Source organism: Podarcis gaigeae (assembly GCF_964106915.1).
Source record: "Podarcis gaigeae genome assembly, chromosome: 12".
In the NCBI taxonomy this organism is placed as follows: Eukaryota; Metazoa; Chordata; class Lepidosauria; order Squamata; family Lacertidae; genus Podarcis; species Podarcis gaigeae.
This window is the reverse complement of record NC_139688.1, coordinates 46,760,781-46,782,821: the sequence shown is the minus strand read 5'-3', so window position 1 is coordinate 46,782,821 and position 22,041 is coordinate 46,760,781. Positions and strand designations below refer to the sequence as shown.

At 42.8% G+C, this 22,041-nt stretch overlaps 1 protein-coding gene across 5 annotated transcripts in view; it reads left to right on the top strand.

Moving 5' to 3' along the window:
• CPNE4 (copine 4) overlaps nucleotides 1–16,394 on the top strand; it is a 276,677-nt gene extending 260,283 nt beyond the window's left edge. For 4 of the 5 annotated variants that reach the window (XM_083705875.1, XM_083705876.1, XM_083705873.1 and 1 more), the window contains 5 exons: nucleotides 2,593–2,659; nucleotides 4,558–4,609; nucleotides 7,024–7,157; nucleotides 10,918–11,154; nucleotides 15,799–16,394. In XM_083705875.1, the coding sequence (XP_083562001.1) occupies nucleotides 2,593–2,659; nucleotides 4,558–4,609; nucleotides 7,024–7,157; nucleotides 10,918–11,154; nucleotides 15,799–15,930 (622 nt within the window). In that variant the 3' untranslated portion in view covers nucleotides 15,931–16,394. The remainder of the gene's footprint in view (nucleotides 1–2,592; nucleotides 2,660–4,557; nucleotides 4,610–7,023; nucleotides 7,158–10,917; nucleotides 11,155–15,798) is intronic. The other variant, XM_083705877.1, reaches the window with a different exon arrangement.
• Nucleotides 16,395–22,041: the final 5,647 nt, after the last annotated feature.

The following is a 22,041-nucleotide window of genomic DNA, read 5'->3' as shown; positions in this document are numbered from 1 at the left end:
TGTTCCTCCCTCAATTTATTCCTAAGCTTTGATGGTTGTCTTAAAAATAGATGCTTACTGCATCTTTGTGCTTAGCCTACACATCTGAGAACTCGTTTCGTGGAGTTGTGGGGTGCGGGCGTGAGTTTTGCCGGAGCAGCTTCTTTTAATGTTGATCAGTGAAATTTATGGGTTTAGTATTTAGATTTAGCTTGGCTGGTTAATTCACTCATAGATGCCTTTCAGAAGTTAGCTTCAGGGCACGCGTATTCCCCATGTTCATTAATTATTCCTCTTGTAGGTAGCGCACTTGCATTTTGCATCCCCGTGCACTTAAAAGCTCAATTATAGACACACATTTTTTCATAGTCAGCGGATTCCACTTCCCCAAGGCACCTCGGGAGTAATTTGTAGGGGTGGGGTGTGGAATGTAAAACTGGCAGTCATTAAAGTAGGTGCATATATTTTAATCTGTTTTTTAAACATTTATCATGTGATCTTGTAAAAACACACACACACACCGACTCTACTATCTTACTGTAGTTTTCCAAGGCCCACCAATGTATTTGGTTATGTAATAATGAACATAAGCCTTTGCACTTGAAATCTGCTATGCATTTTAGAAGAAGCTTCTTGAAACGCAATGTTAGTATCCACACAAATTTGCTGGAAGGTAAAACAGGAGTTAAGGGACCTTGTTTACCATTTGGGAGTTATAATTACTGGGGATGGAGGAAGTTGTAGTTCAGCAACATCTGGGGGGCCAAAGGTCCCCTACACCTGAGTTAAAGGAAATTAGTAGGTAATAGGATACAGAAGGGACGCGGGTGGCGCTTTGGGTTAAACCACAGAGCCTAGGACTTGCTGATCAGAAGGTTGGCGGTTCGAATCCCCGCGACGGGGTGAGCTCCTGTTGCTCAGTCCCTGCTCCTGCCAACCTAGCAGTTTGAAAGCACGTCAAAGTACAAGTAGATAAATAGGTACTGCTCTGGCGGGAAGGTAAACGGCGTTTCCGTGCGCTACTCTGGTTCACCAGTGGTGGCTTAGTCATTCTGGCCACATGACCCGGAAGCTGTACGCCGGCTCCCTCGGCCAGTAAAGCAAGATGAGCACCGCAACCCCAGAGTTGGCCACAACTGGACCTAATGGTCAGGGGTCCCTTTGCCTTTACCTAGGATACAGAAGATGAGCAACTTTTACTAGATTTAACAAAAGAGCAGGGCCACTTGCCTTCTTAAAATGCAAATTATTATGAAACTTATATGGTGGTATAAAGGCTTCAGATCCTTACGCATATCAAAGGGTACCAGAAACTTCAGGATATGTAGTTTACTACTCAACTAGCTTTTACTCAGAGTAGAACATGGCTAGGTTGGGGCCATTGATTTCAGCAGCTCTACTCTGAGTAAACCTTAGTTGATACCACCTTTATTGTTTGTTTCAATCATTGGATTAGTGAGTAGAGTGAGATATTGTTGCCCATGGTATTACCCAAGTGAATAGACCAAGGTTGCAGTAGTGTCCACAGTTCCACACACACAGATGTGCATGTAATTGTGGGCAGAACAGTATCCTGAACTATTCTAACTGATTCCTCTTGCCCTTTAGATAAAGAAAAGGAGGAGGATGTTTCTAAATCCAATTCTGATTCCTCTTTGGTAGAACAGAGTTTTCAGTCCTTTTAATCTTTGTTGTTGTTGTTCTGATTTCTTAGTCTCCTGAATATTTTTGCATATCAATTCCTGATTATTAAACAGGGCTTCCCTACTTCTACCAGCGTTTAATCAGCATAGGCAATCAGCAGGCAATTAACATAAAATTAAAGTTGCTTCACCTACTTTGCTTTTGACAGGCCTTGTTGAAGGGGCACGGGACTATCACCACCATGTAAAAGATGCTAGCCTATATTTCTGAGACTGATTGCTAATATGGTACAGGACAAGGCGACAACGCACTGTGTTTGTTGTGATCCATGCAGAAAACACAATGAGGAGGAGCCACTGTATTCTATTGGGTGGGTAAGGGTAGCATGGGATGCGGGTGGCACTGTGGGTTAAACCACAGAGCCTAGGACTTGCCGATCAGAAGGTCGGTGGTTCGAATCCCTGTGACGGGGTGAGCTCCCATTGCTCGGTCCCTGCTCCTGCCAACCTAGCAATTCGAAAGCATGTCAAATTGCAAGTAGATAACTAGATACCACTCTGGCGGGAAAGTAAACGGCGTTTCCGTGCACTGCTCTGGTTCACCAGAAGCGGCTTAGTCATGCTGGCCAAATGACCCAGAAGCTCTACACCGGCTCCCTCAGCCAATAAAGCGAGATGAGCACCGCAACCCCAGAGTTGGTCACGACTGGACCTAATGGTCAGGGGTCCCTTTACCTTTATCTTTATTTTTACCTTTACCTTTAAGGGTAGCATTTACACACTAGAGTTGGCATCCATCTGTCTCAGGAGACAATGGAGAAGTGTGCCAGGATAATGAGCCTTTGACCTGAGGCAACAGGCCATTTCTAATGTTCTTATTTCAAGACTTCTTTTTGCACCGAGATATTCTTGTGAATAAATGAAAAGGGCTCAGTATAACTGTGCATCCTTGTTTTCCTTTTGATTTCAGCGACAAAATGTTCCCAGTCTACGGTTTTGGAGCCAGGATACCTCCGGACTATAAAGTAGGTGTACAGGTGAACCTTCCTCATTCTCTTGGTGGGTAGATTGCTGGAGAAAAGACATACAAGTTGAGAAAGGATGTTGAAGGCTGTGGGGGAGATCGCCAAGCAATTTTAGAGTTCCCCGAGATTCTTGGAGCTCTGAAGCTCTCTGTGCATGCTATATTGCTGTGTGCATAATTGCGAGTCCTAAATGTTCTGCCAATGAAGATAATTTGAAGGCCTCTGGCTCTCCACAGAATATTACCATATTTCAGAGTTCCCATGCCACTCAGTTCCCCCTCCTGTTGTGACAAATCTTATTTTTAGAAAATACATTTGGCATCAAGACTGGGGGTCAAATGCTTCAAAGGGGTAGGATTAATGTAATTGCTCAGAGGAATCTTCTTCTTTGCGGTGCGAATGCATTTGAACCGAAGCAATATGGTTTATGATTCAAGAATGGCGTCTGAGAACCAGCCCAAAGGTGGTCATTGTGTGAAAGGGTGGCGGGGGTATTGCATAAACTAGAACAATATAAAATAAAGAAATATGCATATCCATTTTTAGTAGACAGCTGAAATTACTAGGCTAGAAAAAGCTCTCTACTAATGATTTGTGCTTATGGCAGTGTTCTTACTGGGGACATACAGTACATTGGCCCGTTTTGGCCAAGTCATAGTTTAGCACAATGTCAATGAGCTGCAGTAAGGTTTGAGCTTGTGCACTCCAATTTATCCCTCCAGTGTGGTTGCAAGGGGGAATCTTCAGCTTAGAATAACTGCTTGTCATGTTGGCCAAGTCTGATAAATTGTGGTTGATTAGAACATTGGAAATATGGATTGCGGGTTATGAGGCTGGTTTTTTTTTAAACAAACAAACAAACAAACCATGGTTACTATTAACCATTGGAAGACAAGCTAAGCTGCGGTTAAAATCAGAAGGGAATGTTTCTGAGAGCGCACACACCCAAGGCTTGCTGCTACTTCGTCTCATCATGCTCAACTGCTTTAGTATGACACCTGCTTTAATGTGATGTCTGAACTGGACTGGGTGACTGGATATTCTATTTATAGCTGCCAATAATATTGTTTTGACATACAACCTTAATGGAATAACACAGCGCAGGATGAATTATGCTCTTTGCGGCCCTTTCTAAACGTAATGGCAAAGTCATCCAACACGCATATCCTATGCTCACTGACATGCTTTGTTTGCAGTTACAGGGAAAATACATGGTTGTGCCTTTCCTAACATTACTTGAAGTGAATGAAGTATAAGACAAATAAGATGCTAGAAATTCAAACAGGCATAGATTTGCAAAATCGGGGGGGGGGGGATGATATTTGAACATTAAATTTGATTCATTTTTCTCTTGATACGTTGTTGGGAAGATATACACTTGAAATACTACGATTAAGTGCTTAGTAATATGGGTGAAAATTATGCCCACAAGCATTTAAAGAAATGTTAAGCTTGGTCACATACACTTTTAAGCCAAAGTTTAATTACTTCCACATATGTTCACACACGCACAATGGAATTAGCTTGTCTGAAACTGGGAAAGTAATGAACATAATAATAATGACCACCAATAATTTGGCTGTCTTTTCCAATCAAAGCACGTCATGCAGTCTAGATGTATGACACAAATTTCACAAGTATGAGGCAGTGTAATAATTAAAATTACAGATAGGTAGCCGTGTTGGTCTGCCATAGTCAAAACAAAAAAAATTCCTTCCAGTAGCACCTTAAATAATTTGAGTGTAATAATTAAATACACTCAAATGAAAAATAATAGGATCCTTTAACCAATTTTCAGTGACTGTCTATATAGGGACAGCCTGTGTGAATTCTCCATCTGCTGCAGGAAAAACCTGAGTCACTTTTCTGAACTAAAATGTTATTTAAATTTTTCGGGGGGTTGCCCATAGGTCTCTCATGATTTTGCAATCAACTTTAATGAAGACAACCCAGAATGTGCAGGTAATCATTTTGTTACGGCAAAGAGACTGATGTGTCTGATGTACCATATATTTGGCTATAGACCATGTCATTTTTGTGCCTGTTAATTGTTTGCATTATCTTCTGAGAAATAATGGGACATGCTATGTGAGTCACGGAGACACAGTTATAGTTGTTAGATTCCTTTTAGTGAAAGAATGGGAGCGGTTAAGGTTTTTTTTTTATAAAAACTAATAATTATATAAATTGTGTGTCTTGTTCCTCTATTTGATCCTTTTACATGGTCTTGTACGTATTCTGGTATTTTATGCATTGTGACATGCTGTTCTTTTTATTGATTATAGTTTAGTAATTATTTGTTGTAATTTCTAAGAGTCAATTTCTGTTTAATTATCATTTGCCGGTATTTCATTTTATCGTGTCCTATTATATTATACTGGATTATTGAATATTGCTTTATTTGATATAAGTTGTTAATTTTAAAGTTAGGTTTTTATTTTGCCTTTTTTTTTTGTATGGGATCAGATTGTTTGTTGATGTGTGATCTTTGTTGTATATTCTGATGTTTCTTCAGCTTGTAAACCGCCTTGAGTATAGTAATATACAAAGGTTGTATACAAATTAAAAGTGAAATGAAATGAAATGAAATGGAAATACCCTCTTTCCACTATGATTTAATCTTCCTTTTGATCAGCTAGTGCAGGGAATGGCCATATGGCGAATGCACTCTCATTGGCCTTCCACAGGGTCCCTTCCACCTCAGTGAAATTATCCTGGAAAGAAACATTTAATTGGAGCCAGTATTATAGGTTGCAGCGTATGCTTGGGTGCAACATATGGTGCCCCACAACAACGTCTCTGGTTTACAAATGTACCCACTGGTCCAAAAAAGTTGGGGAACCTCTGAACCAGTTAGCTAAGGGGAAATAGCTTGTTGTCTAAAACTCGATTTAAACAGATGAAATGAGGCAGTGCCACATGTAGAAAAGGCTTCAGGTTGAAGGCCTGTCACCTTCAGGTATAGCTGGTGTCAGGCTTCAGAGAATTGGCTTCCTCCCTCTTGGCCGTAAATGAGCAAATCAAACAAAAGGAAATTCTTACCAGTTAGTTTCTTTAATAAACACAGCGAGGGACATAAGAAAGCATCTACCCAGGATGGTGGTGCTCCCAATTAAGGGTCACTCCCCCCTCCGTCCCTATTAATCTACGTCACTCCTACGTCTTGTAATCTGAGTTTGTAACCTCTTTGTTTTCTGTTCTAACACTTTCTGAGCTCTCCATAACTTTGGAGAAGGGGGGATGAATACTCTCCAGAGACTGTGAATCTGTTAACTCTCTCCCTTCTAGTGTTTCTTCTCCTAGCTGTTCCCCATCCAGTGCTTCCCAGCTTCTGCCTTCTGAACTGTGCCCCTCTGCAGACCACTGTTCCAAATCTATCCTGTCCTCCTGCTCCTGGGAAGATTCAGGAGCAGGAGCAGGGGGTGGCTCCCACCATTCTTCCTCAGCACGGTCCCTGACATCTGGGGAACAACCAGTGTCTGAAAACCCAGAGAGCCACTACCAAGGCAGTGTAGTCTTAGGGTGGGGGTCTGTAGTCCTCCAGATTCCCATCAATCCCAGTGAGCATGGTCAGTGGTCAGGGATGATGGTAACTGGAGCCTCATGACATTTGGGGTACCCCAGGTCTCCCCTAGCCCTGGTGCGCAGCAGACAATACTGAACTAAATAGGCCAATGGTCTGACTTGATAAAAAACATGGGTGGCATTTTAAATACGAGTCACCTTGCCATGCTAGCCAGGTTGGATATGAACATTTTAAATTAATTACGCAAAAGGTGGACAAATATTTTCATAGGATTCCAGATATGTTTTTTTCAGATATGCCCCAATATAACAAATATGGATCTTTAGAAAAGGCACAGTCTGTTGCACTCTGGTTCACTGCAAGTAAACATCTGACTATAAGCGGCAAGAGAGAAAGTTATTATCATCTAATCATTCAAATCTACAGGGCTGAAGGTGTGGACATTCTCTAGTGCCCAGATCTTAAGACCTCTATGATATAGAAAACTAATGCATCCTGAAAAGTGTTTTAATATCATCCAGGGTGGTTAATATCTGCAAAATGCACCGTTTAAATGCTGCTGGCGAGGAGAAAAGCTGGCTCATGAATTATATATTACATAACATCTGAAAGAGGTCAGGTCAGCAGGGGAGAGAGAGAGAGAGGCTTTGAGCAAACCTTTCAGAGCCACAGCTGCGCAGAATAAATTGGCAGGATAGTGGAAGCGAAATGGCATGAATCACTCAAAAGAAACATTTTTTTGTGGGGGAGAAACGAGGGGCTCTCTCTACGGAGTCATTGCCCCAAATATATTTTGATTAATGACTGATCGTGACGTTATCTGCTGTTCTTTCCCCCTTTTTAATGTCAGGGATCCAAGGAGTGGTCGAAGCGTATCAGAACTGCCTGCCTAAGCTTCAGCTCTATGGGCCTACAAACATTGCTCCCATCATTCAGAAGGTGGCTAAATCAGCCTCAGAAGAAACCAACAGTAAAGAGGCATCGGTGAGAATCGCAGCAGACTGGCAAGCTAAACTAGACCTTGGATGTAAACTGCATCCTCAAGAATGCATAACAGATTAATTGCCCATGAACACACTCTGACAACCCGTGTGTACTTGCTATCCTAGGGGTGGTAAAGGGATGAGTTTCCCCTACTTTTTCAATGCGGGTTTGGAGGGTTCATTTTGGTTGGGGCACTTGGCCTGGAACCAAGAAGTGATGGGGATGGGGGAAGAGGGAAGCCGTTTCCACTTAATTTGGTGAGTATGGAATAGTGTGCTCTTGTGTCTGTTAGTAACTTAACAATTAAACCGCTGTGTTGCAAACAATTATCAGCAATATCCAAGGCAACACGATGACCAAGTACAACAATGCAATATCAATATGAACTATATAGTCTATACGGAACATTGAACAAAATGAGAAATCAAATAAACAGAAATCTTATAAATCTCTGAAAGTCACTAGATGTGCACTCTTGATGGATTGTCTTGAAAACATAGAAACCAAATAAACATAAGTCTTATAAGTCTCTGAATGTCTTTGTAGACTATGCAAGTCTCTGAAAGAAGCAATGTGTCCGATTCTTATCTGATGAAAACAAGCCATAAAGCTTTGTTTTATGATGTCCAACACTGCCGAAGTGGTCCGCAAACAGACGTAGTGAACAGTGATTCCGGATATACCCACTGTTTTGTAGAATTCTTCTTCAGCACAGCAGAAGGATACGGAAATGCTTCATAAACTGCAAATGAATTATTGAAACGATAAGGCCTCTCCTCCTGCAAGAGGGGAGGTGTTGTGGGTGGGAACGATTCCCGCGTCACGCAGGGGGCGTTACGCCCCCTGCCCCATTCGCATGGCTGGTGCGTCACGCCCCCGGTTGATCACCCAACCGGGTGGCTTGGCAGGGGCGTGGTTTGCTGCGCAAGAGGCAGCCGCGCCAGCCATTCTTCCCATTTTGACCTTTCCGCCGCGAGTCAGCAGTATTAGGGATTGGTTACAGCTGTGAGGGTATTGACGGTGAGTCTCTTGGGCTCGGGTGGCGGTTAGGCATTGGAAAGTGTTGTTGGTGTGTGGAAGGGCAAGGTGTGGCCATCGCCTACCCCTTCAAATTTGGGTATTCCGTTAAAGGAATCCGGCGGTCGTGGATCCTGTCTGATGCCTGTGTGGCAGGGGGCCATGGCACGACCCCCGGTGACATCAGGGGAGAGCTTATAGTTGTATTAGCATCAACAGACTCCCCCTACTGGTGGTTAACCCCTCTTCAGACTCAACCCTCTCCGAGTGGGTGGAGTCAAATCCTCCGTGGTCCAATGCCTAAGCCAATACCTTCTCACTTCCTGTAATCAATAAAGTTGTGGCCTTTTCTTGCCCATTAACCTTATACACTGTGTCCACGTGTCTTTATTCCTCCAAGCGGGGATCGGGTCCTCGAACTACAACAGTTTCTTATCTGATGAAAACGGCTTGCATTTTTGTACTTGTCATCGTGTTGCCTTGTGTATGTAAGGCAGAAACAGTGCCTTTTCATTATATGAGGCACAATAGTGTTAATAAATACACATGTATTTTCATAGAATCAGATAGATTCTATCTGGGATACTGCCAGGGAGACATAGGCCATCACTGCCTCCACGCCGACTCCAGACTCCGGACGTCCATCGACTTCCCGTAGATACAGTATCAGCAATTAGCGACATGAGCTCCAGAAAATAGCCTTCCACATTCCAGAACTGATGCACGCTCTATCAGCAGAATTCACACAGCGAAAGTTGCACTCAGGAGAGCATTATTTAGAAAGTTTATTCAGCGTTGGTCAGAACAAAGAAAAACATGACCGCCTGCTAGCGTGTTCAGGCACCGAGAGAGAGAAACGAAAGCAACAGGAAACATAAACATCCTGTGAACAGGAAATACGCAGACTCTGTGACTCACAAAGCCTGCTCCCTTTTAAGGTGGAACGGAAATATCCTAACAGTGTTCATGCAACCTCTGCAGCCTGTAATGCAGCTATGTTCCAGTTCTGTTCATTTGGTCTACAGAGCTCCAGCTAAAGGATGGACAACCTGTTTGTTCAGCATTCATCCTGATTTGCTTGCACAAATATGTTGGAATATGTCTGTCCTTTTTAACTGACCATTTGTTCTGATTTGTTTAAGAGACCATGCAACAACAATGAGCGTTTGTACTGCATTCATTCTGATTTTATTGGGGGCTGTTGACATATCTTACTGCCGAACTTTCCTTCATCCTACGCTTTCCAGGCCATTTCCATGTCACTTTCCTAACTGCAAAAAGCCCATAAAAAAACCAACTAGGATAACATAGCAGCATAGCTGTCAACTTACAGATTTGAAAATAAGGGACCAGCAGCCTCAAAAATAAGGGATCAGCAGCCAAAATAAGGGATTTTCTGGGCACAGGTATGTTCAGCTTCTGAGCCCCTCCCAGCCAAAGGCAGAAAGCCCAGCCAGCAGCCAAACAAAGCCTCAAGCGGTGGTTCCCATAGCGCAGCAACCCGGCAAAGGGGATGCAGCAAGGAAAACCACCGTCACCTCTCCACTGGGAAGCGCTGAGCAAAAGCGAGTCTCCAGGCAACGCGGCCGATTTGATCGGCAGAAGGCATGCAAGCTCCACCCCCCCAGTTGTTCTTGGGCTCCTTATTGGAAGAGCAACGCAGCCAAGCAACACAGTTGGAACTTCCCTCCTCCCTGGCCGGCAGGGAGGGAGGGAGGGAGAGGAGCTGCTTCCTTTGAAACCCGGGAAATTTAAGGGACATCATCAATAAGGGACAGCAGCGGGACACGGCGCTGGGATAAGGGACTTTCCCGCCAAATAAGGGACAGTTGACAGCTATGCGTAGCAGTTTAACATCCTCTTCAGTTGCACAATCCAACTTTTTGGTATGTGCTTCAGCCCCTTAAATAATAATAATAATAATATCTTTATTGTCATTGCCCCCTCTCAGGGACAACGAAATTACTTGGCCCCTTCCACAAAGGAGTGATAACCTGGAGGCCACAATCCCCACTGAAACCTTTTCCATTTACATCATTCCTTTTGCTTTCAGTGAAAGTTAGTTATGACTACCTTTAGATGGAACAGGGCTATGGCCTGTAATTTCTACCACCTTTACAATAGTTCATACCGCCTTGTTTAGCAACTAGATTGGCCATTCAGGTGACCATTCTAAAGTTACATAGAGGGAAAATCAGACACAACTATTCATACCCCTGGCATCTTGCCTTTGCAAATCCCCCATTACTATTCAAATTATATGCTGCATATGCTTCTGTACACAAAAAATTCTATGCTGCATATGCTTGTGTACATAAAAGGCATATTTAAATAAAAATAGCATACAGAATGCATTGCAGTAGGATAAATTGCTTGCAAAAACACGTATCCTTGGCAAAACTGCAGATTAAAATGCTGGTGAATTTTCAGAAGGACTTAAAGAAGAAAATCACAGACTGATAGGAAAACGTGCAAAATTCAAATTAAAACTAGAAAAATAAAAAACAAAGAGAAACAGAAATTGAGAGATTCACCCATCCCCAGTAGGTGAGAAGCATTGTTTATGTAGTGTTTAACTTATTTAAAAAATTTGATCTGTTCCCCTACTTATTCATAGCATAATAAAAAAATACATAATTCCTAGGAAGAAGTGCCAGGGAATCTCTGCATCATTGATTTAGGAAGCCAAATAGTTGCTGGAAATGGATTGGAATACTGACTTTCTTTTTCAACCCTTCTATAGCAATATTTCATCTTGCTGATTCTGACGGATGGCGTCATCACAGACATGGCCGATACACGCGAAGCCATTGTTCATGCCTCCCATCTCCCCATGTCGGTCATTATAGTTGGAGTAGGAAATGCTGATTTCAGTGACATGCAGATGCTGGATGGGGACGATGGGATCCTGAGATCGCCTAAGGGAGAGCCTGTTCTTCGCGACATCGTTCAGTTTGTGCCATTCAGAAACTTCAAACATGTAAGATTAATTTTCGCTGTGTTCTCTTTTGGAATGTGTTATTTCTTAGTCCAGGGACTGTAAAAATGATGAGCCTCAACCCGTTTTCACAACTAAGGATCAAACAGTGCAGGTTTTTAAAAATGCAAATTGTGTCAGTTGGTGGTGGGAAGACTGATAATTAATAGTATTAGAGCAGGTGTAGAGGGGGAATCTAACCCTTTCTTTCTCTGCTGCAGTCTTGAGGAAAAGCCCTCTTCCTAAGCTAGTATTTGCCTGGGGCGAGAAGAGGAATCCTCCATTGGGAGGTATCCCCCGATGTTTTTAGAGCACTGCCTGACCTGAAATTATATTATGAAGCCTCATGTATTTGTTGGATTTGGGAATGGATAAAATTAAAAAATACAGATTTATTAGATTTGGAAGGGTATGATTTTACAATCCTCCATTGGGAGGTATCACCCAATGTCTTTTAGAACATAAATCATATGGGTGTTTGTGAGCGGAGCCAGTAGTAAAATTTGGGGCAGAGAGTCTAATAATATGGGAACTAATTGCAAGGCTCTGTCTGCCCATCTTCGAGAGGCTAAGGAGTAAACCCTACACAAATCCAGAGTGGAGTCCCTAAGATGGTTAGATGGCATCTTGTACACCTCCTTCCGGTAACTCCTGCAGCCAAACTGGAGCCAAATGTATTGCTCTGTTTTCCTTTGGACCACATCAGCGAGGCTGAGAGTGAGTTCTTATCATCTGGGCAGCCCAGGACCTCCATACACACTGCCCAGAGAGCTCACTTAGGTGCTGCCAACACAGCAAAAACAATGCAAGAGGCAGCAGCTGTGTGTTACCTGTCTCTACAGCCACAGCAGGAGCTGTGATTCTCCAGCAGTTTGACTCCGCCCCTGGAGGTGCACTCCATTCTCTCTACTTCTGAAACTGTCACAAGCCCATAAAACAAGTGCATATCTTTCCAACTTTCTACCAACAGTGCAATCCTATGCATATCAAATTGGAACTAAGTAGACACCATCAAGATCAGTGGACTTAGGAATAAGTCCTACTTAACTCAATGGTACTTACTTCTGAGTAGACAATGATTGTGTTGCTAGTGGTGCAGGAAAATAGCCCTGCTGTACCAAACAGAAGTGCTCAGAGATCCTGACTACGGCAGGTTTTGAGCTGGGAAAACCTGATTTCCTTTCTTCCTTGGATGTTTTTTAAAGGGACAGAACCTGGAGGATGTTCTGAGGTATCAAGCCAGTTCTAAGATTTAATAATTAACAGTCCCACTCACCACTGATTGCCGAGTTCTCTAGCCAAGTAATATATACAAAAAAGCATATACTAGGGTAAAGTGTACATGAAAACACGTATATAAGTGGAAATAACGTGGAAATATGCATAATATTGGTGAACATTGCTTGCAAAAAAATGTGTGTATTGGACAAAATTGTATACAAAGTATTTGTATTAAGAGAATTGTGCACTAAAATACTAATGAATTTTTATACAGACTTTTTATATATATAAAAAAAAAGCTGATGTGGAAAGGCAGAGAACTAAACGTGTTATTAGAAACCAGTTCGCCCACACCTACATCTGCAGTAATTTTTTTGTCAAGTTTTGGTTTAAAGTTCGCATTTATTAGACAAATATATTAGACATTAACAACCTTACTAGGCCACCTATGAAACAACAGCTTTAACAAACTACATCTTCGAAATTCTCATATATTACTCTTCTGCTCCTGTCACTAATTATTGGATGCAGTTTTCCATGGTGAAAAGAATTGAAATGAGACTGATTTATGAGTTGGTACTACTACATCTGCTTTCAATCTGTTGAAAATATGCTTCTGGGCAAAACCAGTTTCACCTTACTTGGACAGAGTTTAAATTATCCCCAACTGAATGGCTGAAATTGCAAGTGCCAATCTGATTGGACTAAAACTGCAATATTCCTGCTAACTGAATTACTTAAGTGTGGTGTGATCAAGTGATTTTAGGCTAAGCTGATGTATGAAAACAGCATCCTAATCGTAAGAGTGAACCTGCCTTCCTGACCCCTAGTGCCTTTCAGATATTGTTACATTTCATTTCCCATCAGTCCCAGCGAACAGTCATGGATGATTGGAGTTTTATAGTCGAGCAGTATCTGAAGGCAAAGGGACGCGGGTGGTGCTGTGGGTTAAACCACAGAGCCTAGGGCTTGCCGATCAGAAGGTTGGCAGTTCGAATCCCCGCAACGTGGTGAGCTCCTGTTGCTCGGTCCCTGCTCCTGCCAACCTAGTAATTCAAAAGCACGTCAAAGTGCAAGTAGATAAATAGGTACCACTCCTGCGGGAACGTAAACAGCGTTTCTGTGCGCTGCTCTGGTTCGCCAGAAGCGGCTTAGTCATGCTGGCCACATGACCCGGAAGCTGTACGCTGGCTCCCTCGGCCAATAAAGCGAGATGAGCGCTGCAACCCCAGAGTCAGCCACGACTGGACCTAATGCTCAGGGGTCCCTTTACCTTTACCTTTCTAGTATCTGAAGGCAGGAGAGCCGTTCAGTGGTTTTAGAACTCTGCTTGTGAAGTAGACAGCTAAGATTCTCCACCTCAGCATCTGTGCACTGGAATTAGCTGCTCCAAATAGGTCAAGGATGGCCATTACAATGAGCTTTTAATCTAGTAGAACAAGACAGATGCTTGGAAGCTCCTTCAAGGCTCCCATCATCCTACAGAACTGCACAGGAGCGAGACAGTGAGCGAGTGAGAAGAGTCGTGACCCTCATTAAGCTCCAGCTTGAGAAGATAAATGCCATTATCGTCTTGCTAGGTTGTAGCTGGGGATTCAGCCGTAGAAAAGGTATTGCCAGATAGCGCTGCCTCGGCAGACAGGGTCCTCTGTCACGCAGCTCTGAAGTTTGCCATGTTGGCATTGAGCAACTCTCATTCCAGAAAGAAAGTAACTGTTGTCGCCATGAAAAATTCGCCTTTTAAAGACTGCTAGATTTCTAGGCTATACTGTTAATCCCATCGAATCAAAAGGAGGTTCAAGCAGAATTTACTTCTGCATTTCTTTCGAACCGAAGTGTGCGTTTGCATATGTATGAATGAAATAAAAACGCAGATCTAACGTTCATTGTGCACAGTTGTTTCATTTTGTATTGTATTTTCAACTCGAATACTTTAAAAATAAGTAAATAGAGGGGCGGAAACCTTATACCCACTTACCTGGGAGTATGTTTCAATGAACTCAGTTGAGGTTTACTTCTGAGTAGGCCCACCTAGGCTTGTACACGTGTTAATCTTGTTTATTCAGCATACTATGAATTTTAGGTGTGTTTTCCATCATATGTGTTTATACTATTAGCAGGACTTCCAGAGTTTATGCAAAAATCCAGGATCTACTGTAGATTCCAGCGTATTAGGCGACTGGGCGTATTAGACACCCCCCAAATTGACAGTAAACGAAAAGGCTAACAGTTTTTAATATATATATATATATATATAAAGCTTACTGTGACAATGCAAACTTAATGACTCAAAATTTGGATAATGCATAAAAATTGTTACAAAAACCAAAGCAGCAACTAAGGTGAACTTAAAGCATAAATATTGAACATTCCACAGGGATGTAGACTTCTAGAACAATAAACCACAACAAATACATTAAACCGAATGCTATATATTTCAGAAATGTTACCAAATGCATGCATATAGGTAACAGAACAATAACAGATAAGGGTAGACTACAGGAAGTATTTGATGTTTCTCCTGCTAGCAGAAATGCAGTTTCTTTTGCACGTTAATAAAAAATATAAGCAGGTGGAGTGTACTGAAAAATAGAAGCATGGTGAAAAATCATTTAATGCTTAAAGGACCCAAAGACTTCATTAGAACTGTAAGGCCTTTGCATGCCATAGTGATGATTAGGGCAATAATACCCAAAGTTGCTCAGTCGTCACAAACAGCTGACCAGATGGATGCCAAATGACTTAGATGCTTTACCCCATCTTAGTGTGATTACACAAAGCAAATGACAACATAGCGTTACCTACATCAGAGGCCTTGATGTTGTTGTGGACAAGTTAGCCCCGTATGCATGGGGGGGGGGGGACTGGGCAGCCTTGTCAAAGCCTTGTATTTGCAGCATTAATCATATGCTCACGGGTGTTTGGCTAGACTGAGATGGAATAACCTGCATCTTAAAGGCCAGCATACAGTGGTGCCCCACAAGACGAACGCCTCGCAAGACGGAAAACCCGCTAGACGAAAGGGTTTTCCGTTTTGGAGGCGCTTCGCAAAACAAATTTCCCTATGGGGTTGCTTCGCAAGACGAAAAAATCTTGCGAGTCCCTGCGGGGTTTTTTCGCTTTCCCCCCTTTTCCTAAGCCGCTAAGCCGCTTAACAGCTGATCCACTGATAAGCTGCTTAACAGCTGATCGCTAGAAGCCGCTAGACCGCTGTAGCGCTAATCCGCTAAGCTGTCAATGGGCTTGCTTCACAAGACGAAAAAACCGCTAGACGAAGAGAATCGCGGAACGGATTCTTTTCATCTTGCGAGGCACCACTGTAGTTGTGCTGATCACAACCCTGTTGGTTATGGGGTTATGTGTGTGGAACGGCACATTTTAGGTAGAAGTGTGTTAACAACTGTTATTTTCTGCCATTTCCTGCAGGCCTCTCCAGCTGCGTTAGCAAAAAGTGTTTTGGCTGAAGTTCCAAACCAAGTGGTGGACTATTACAATGGGAAAGCGATTAAACCAAAATGTATGTCAGAGTATGAGTCTTCCAGGACAGTAGCTCCATGACCTTCCCTGGACACTTTTACAGAGTTCAGATATGCTACTACTTACAGTTACTGTACTTAAATGAAAATAGCACGTTTTGGTGATTTTTAACTCATATAATTTTTTTTGCATGTGTAGCCTAAAGACTTGCCAGTAAAGGTTAAAGCAATTGTATTGTTGAAGACTTTTTATGAAAACAAAAACAAAAACAAAATTATAACTCTTTACATTACAGCATGTCGCCTTGAAATGAAAAAAAAAAGTTATCTGTATCTGTTTTTTATACAGGTTTGTTGAAATTTTGCTAAATTTCTTATTATCTTTACACTGTAAAGCATTTTGAAACATTTATTGGAAGTTGATAGCCAAAACGTCTTTGGGTTTATCTGCTATGATATGAAAAGGTTTTGGGTTTTTTTTTTCAAAATGGCAGATGCATGGACTGTATTTTGCATGTTCCAAAATAAAAACAACACAGTTTTGCAGTTGTTGTGTTTATTTGTTTCTTGCCACAAAGCTGCCTGCTGAAAAATTCTCATCGACTCTTCCATTCTTCAAATAATAACAAAAAAAAAATTGAAAATCACACCAGAACATTCTAGGAGATTTACTTCCAAGCATGAATCTAAGGTGTCTGTAACAAACATGACAACAGCTTGTAAAAGATGTGCTCAAAAACAGCCAATATTATGAAAGTTCGGGGACTGTGTAGAAAGTCCCAGAGATGCACACAATTTCTGTAACAGCAGGAGACTGTAGCAGCTGCAATACGTCTTAACTGGCCAGTAGGCTTGCATGCCATGTCATGTTTAAAAATAGCCATGCCTAGCTGTTACAGGATTTTGGTGGACTATGTTTCGGACACATCTGATCATGTTTGTAACATTAACATTTTGTTTGTTTCTTTACATTCATGCTCAATGGCCAGTTTTGTGTAGACACTATGGAACCTAAACTGCATGGCTTTAACACAGCAGGTCACTGAAAGGCTGATTGTTACACAGGCTGCCTGTGGTTCTGAAGGCCCAAAACTAGGAGGATTTGAACCATCGAATTGTAGAGTCGGAAAGGACCATGAGGGTCATCTAGTCCAACCCCCAGCCCGACATGGGTCTCAAACCCACAACCCTGAGATTAAGAGTCTCATGGTTTACCAGCTGAGCTATCTGAGCAGGTGGAAAACAATGCACAAAAGGGTGTAAGGAAATTACTTATTCAAAAAATTATTTTAAAATCTCCCAGAAGTCCATTGATGTGTTTACCCTCTGCATTCTTCCTCAGGCCAACTCAATAATTTCCAACTTATTGCAAAGAAAGTTGTGCCCAACCAAATTTTAGAAGGGTGGTTTCCCCCCTTGCTCAGGAATGGGCAACATTTTTTTTTGTTCCCAAACTTGACCCAACTGTCAAAATCCCTTGTACTTTGCAAGTCTCCCCATCCTCCTGTTTTAAGCCCCTGATCTCGGATCGCAAAGCCAAGCAGGATTAAACCCTGTCCATCTTTGCTGATGCACACACGTTATTTTAACAACAGGCTTGCTACCCTGTGTCATCTCCAGGACAGGGTGTGACTCATGCATGTTGTGCAACGATGGCTTGCAGGGTGGAGTAAGGAAGGGAAGAAAGCAATTACCCCAGGTCTCCGGCAAGGTGTTCTGAGTACTGTCGTTGTATTACTCTGCCTCTAATTTAAGCCACTCTTAATTTGACTGCCACTCCAGGTCTGAGCCCATTGATTCTAGCTGACGTGCAGGCCACCTGCATTATTGTTGAAAAATAATTTCCTCAATCACATCGACTCTCCCAAATGCAGCGGCTTTCAGGCTCCCACCACTTAGTCCTCACTTCTCTCTACCAGCTTCCAGAGAAAATATAGTTTAGTCTCTTTAAAATCAATGGAGATTTCTGTGTGCCATTTCTAGCTTGTCTATGAGCTCCTGAGGAAGAGCTTGGATGTGTCATTTTTGGCTTCCGTTTCCTAAGCTGTACATCCGAGGAACAAAAAGCAGACTTCTGCCCAGTTCCACCGCATTCTTACCTTTTTATACCACAAATGGGTTTTCGTTAATAGTAAGAAGAATGTGAAAGGTTATCTGCCTAGCCAAGGTTTTTCTAAAATATAATCAAGTTGCGTGAAAGCAGGCTGCATTTGAGTTGGTATTTAGGACAAGAAGTTACCTACTAGATGAGCCGGTAAGAACGCGTGAACACAAGGCTGAGCATCCCAAATTCCACCCAAGGTCCTGGACTTTCATTTTTGATGGCACATGTCAGCAGTTTTCAGCACAATACGCCTCACTCATCATGTTTGGAACAAACTCTCTGGGGCTGAAGTCGCATAATGGCAGGTTCTGCATGTGTGCCGTGACACAGGAGTCCTTTCCACATCAATCCTTGCCCCCATGATTCGTTCTTTCTTTCCCCCTAGTTGCGGATCAGAATTTAATCTAATGAATAAGATGCTATGTAATATGTCAAAAGTATATTGTCTTTGCACTCTGGACACAAAAGACTTCCCAGATTGAAGGAAATACTTTTAAGCAATGAGGCAAAGAGGAAGGAGGGTGAGGCAGGCTGGGAAGAAGCAAACTAAGATTATAATAAGTAATTTCATTATAATCCACTCTTACATACTTTCTGAAGTAGAAGCACTGACAAAATGGGGATGTGTTTTATTTTTTTACACTCTGTTGCTAATTTAATACTTCTTTCTCCAGCAGAAAAGGAATTAGCTCTTGACTGATTTAGTATAATAATAATAATTTATTATTTATACCCCACCCATCTGGGCGGCTCCCAACAGAATCAATGATAGTAATAATAATAAAGCAATAAAACATCAGACATTAAAAACTTCCCTAAACAGGGCTGCCTTCAGATGTCTCCTAAAAGTCAGATAGTTGTTTATTTCCTTGACATCTGAGGGGAGGGCGTTCCACAGGGTGGGCACCACTACCAATCAGAGTATGGAGATCTTCAAGGCTCTTTTTTAAAAGCAAGACTAAGGGCACTGGAGGAAGCTGCAAAAATGCCTGAAGAAATGTGTGCAAGTTTGCACTGGGCTGGAATCAAACTAGAAGGCCATTATCTGTTCCCCAGAGTGAAAAGGGGGAAGGGGCACTCACTGCTAAGATACTTTATGGTGCAGAAACAAAATTAAGTAATAACATACCCTCCAACATCAATCCAATTCCCTATTCCTATTCCATACCCTTGAACATGTCTCAGATGAAAAGAGGGATGTTCTAAGGAAAAGCAGGACATTCTGGGATCAAATCAGAAACAGAGATGGCTTCTGTAAATCTGGGATTGTCCATGGGAAACAGGGACACTTCAGGGGTCTGTAATAAGTGACAGATATACACCCAAGTGCCTTTTCTTTCTGGACAGCAGGGGGGGAAATGAACACATCTCCTCAAACCTGTTCTTGGAGCTGGTGGTGGCATGTTGAGGAGTGGGCAGCATAGTGGGGAGAAGATGTTCACCTGGGTTGCTGCTGCTTACCAGGAAGAAGATGAAATGGGGTAAGGCGGGCATGGCACAAACACACCAGCAGAGCCAATTCAACTCCCCTGTGCTGCTGGTGCATTTGCACCACACTGACCTCTGCAGCCCACCCTCCGCTCTATTTCAGTAAGCAGCAGCGACCCAGCGGTCAGGAGGCTGAGTCACCCGCTGCTCCTCTGTTCACTGCTTCAGTTCATTACCTAAATTCCGGATCTTGATGCATGAGGGCACCTGCAGACCGTGCGTATTTTACAGGAGCATACCCTGTAATTCAAGCGCATATCAGGAAATTTAGGTTCGCACAATTAGAGCAAATCAAAGAGCTCTTGTCACTCCAGTGCGACAAATCCACTTTTAAAAAGAAGCAGTTTGGGAAGGTGACGGAGAAATGAACTGAAAAGCATAGAACAAATGATTAATGGGAGCATGTAGAATAAACATGTCGAAAGTAAATCAGGATGAATGCAGGATAAATGCTCGTTGTCATATAACCTCCCTGCAAACAAGTCAGTACAAATGCTCAATACAGATTAAATGCAATCTCCAAGTAAGCTTTTAGCCAGGAAATCAGGATGAGTGCTGAATAAACAGGATGTCTAGAAGAGACCTGAATTAAGGCAACCCTGAAAATTTATTCTGAATTGGATTTGAAAGTATCTGCATAACTGAGCTTTTGAGTGACAGAAGAGGGAGTTCAGGGTTGTGTGTGTGTGTGTGTGTGTGTGTGTTTTAGGATTTCAACATTACATTTGTGCCCAGGGCTGTGGATTTGCTTCCAAATGTATTGAGAGACCTGTCCTGAGCAGCCCAATGGCAGAGCAGTCTTAAGTGAAATCTAGCAAAAGATGTGAAAGGAGATTCCCTCTCCCTCCTTTTGTGGCTTATATCTGCATATTTTACCATTCTTATCCTCACCCAAACCTTTAATATCTTACTGAATTGAGTCATTCCATCTAGTACAATGAATTTCAAATCTGACTTTAAAACCCTGCGTGCCACAGTCCATTAAGCTTTGAACACACTGTCTCGCTTCATCTCATACATTACTTACATTCACTTACACGGCTGCCTTTTATGTTAAAATCTCTTGTCACAATCTGATTGCCGATTGCTACACCATACAACTTCCCCTGCACTTCAGCATCACAAAGAAAGACCTTAGTCTTACATGGGAAGACCGTGTACCAAGTCACAACACGGAACCATTGTGCTCAGTATTATCTCTACTTGGTCCATCAACAGCTCTTCTGGGTTTCAGCCAGGAGGTCTTTCCCATCCCTACATGGGCTGAGATTCAACCTAGGAGGTTTGGGATTCTCCGTCCTGGAGATGTGGCCCTTTCCCAAAGGAAAAGAGCAGCATATACCTTCAGACTAGAAGATCAGTTGTCTCCTAATTGAGAACAATTTTGTTTTGAGAAGACAAGGCATCCATTGTGGCTTCTCTTCCATGGGTTGAAATCTCTGCCAAACTGGACATTCATAGGACCATTGAGCAAGCTTTTTAGATAAGTCCACAGCAGCTCCTGGGACTCGGGTGACGCTGTCGGTTAAACTACAGAGCCTAGGACTTGCCAATCAGAAGGTCGGTGGTTCAAATCCCCACAATGGGGTGAGCTCCCATTGCTCGGTCCCTGATCCTGCCAACCTAGCAGTTCAAAGCACATCAAAAAGTGCAAGTAGATAAATAGGTACCGCTCTGGCGGGAAGGTAAACGGCGTTTCCATGCGCTGCTCTGGTTCACCAGAAGCAGCTTAGTCATGCTGGCCACATGACCCAGAAGCTGTACACCGGCTCCCTCGGCCAATAAAGCGAGATGAGCGCCACAACCCCAGAGTCGGACACAACTGGACCTAATGGTCAGGGGTCCCTTTACCTTTACAACAGTTCCTGATCTCTGGAATTTGGAGATCTTTACAAGCCCACCTGCCCACACCAACCTATTCTAGTTATTCATGACTTAAAAGGTGTATGGGGCATATTTGGTCAAGCTTCTTTGCCTGGGTGAAATTCTTAGGTCCGAAGTGGGCACTGTTGGTTTATGAGGTAGCGGCCAAAGGAGGACACCAGTAAAAAACAACAACAATGGAGATGGTGTCTGAAAATTCCTGGCATCAGACGGACACCATGTTATTTCTGTTCCTGATGGTACATTGTGGGAATCTGCTGTAAAACACTTTTGAGAGCCTGTTGAGGCTACAAAACAGGATATCCATACTCATGAATATATAAGTGAATATATAAGTGAAGGAGTTTGTTGCTCCTCTGCTTTAGGCTCATCCCCGCCTGAATTCCAGTTTGGGTTGCTCACTGCACAGCAGCAGCCTCCAAACAGCAGCATCTTTGGGGGTGGGGGACAAGGAGAACTGCTTTTAGGATTGCACTTGAGGCCACCAACGCCTTGGAGGCTTTTTCGTTCGGTTAAAAAAAGATGACTCAAACTCCTCTTATGCCCGGATGGGAATCCCGGGATAAATCTGCGGCCATTTGCCCCTGCAACGGCGGCTTCCCACCAGCAGGTGGCGCGGCACCCGCCGCCTCCTCCCCGTTTCCCGCCAAAGTCAAAAGCAGCCGCTTCCCTCCGGCGAAGTTTTGTCTATGGTTCATGTAGAATATATATATCATG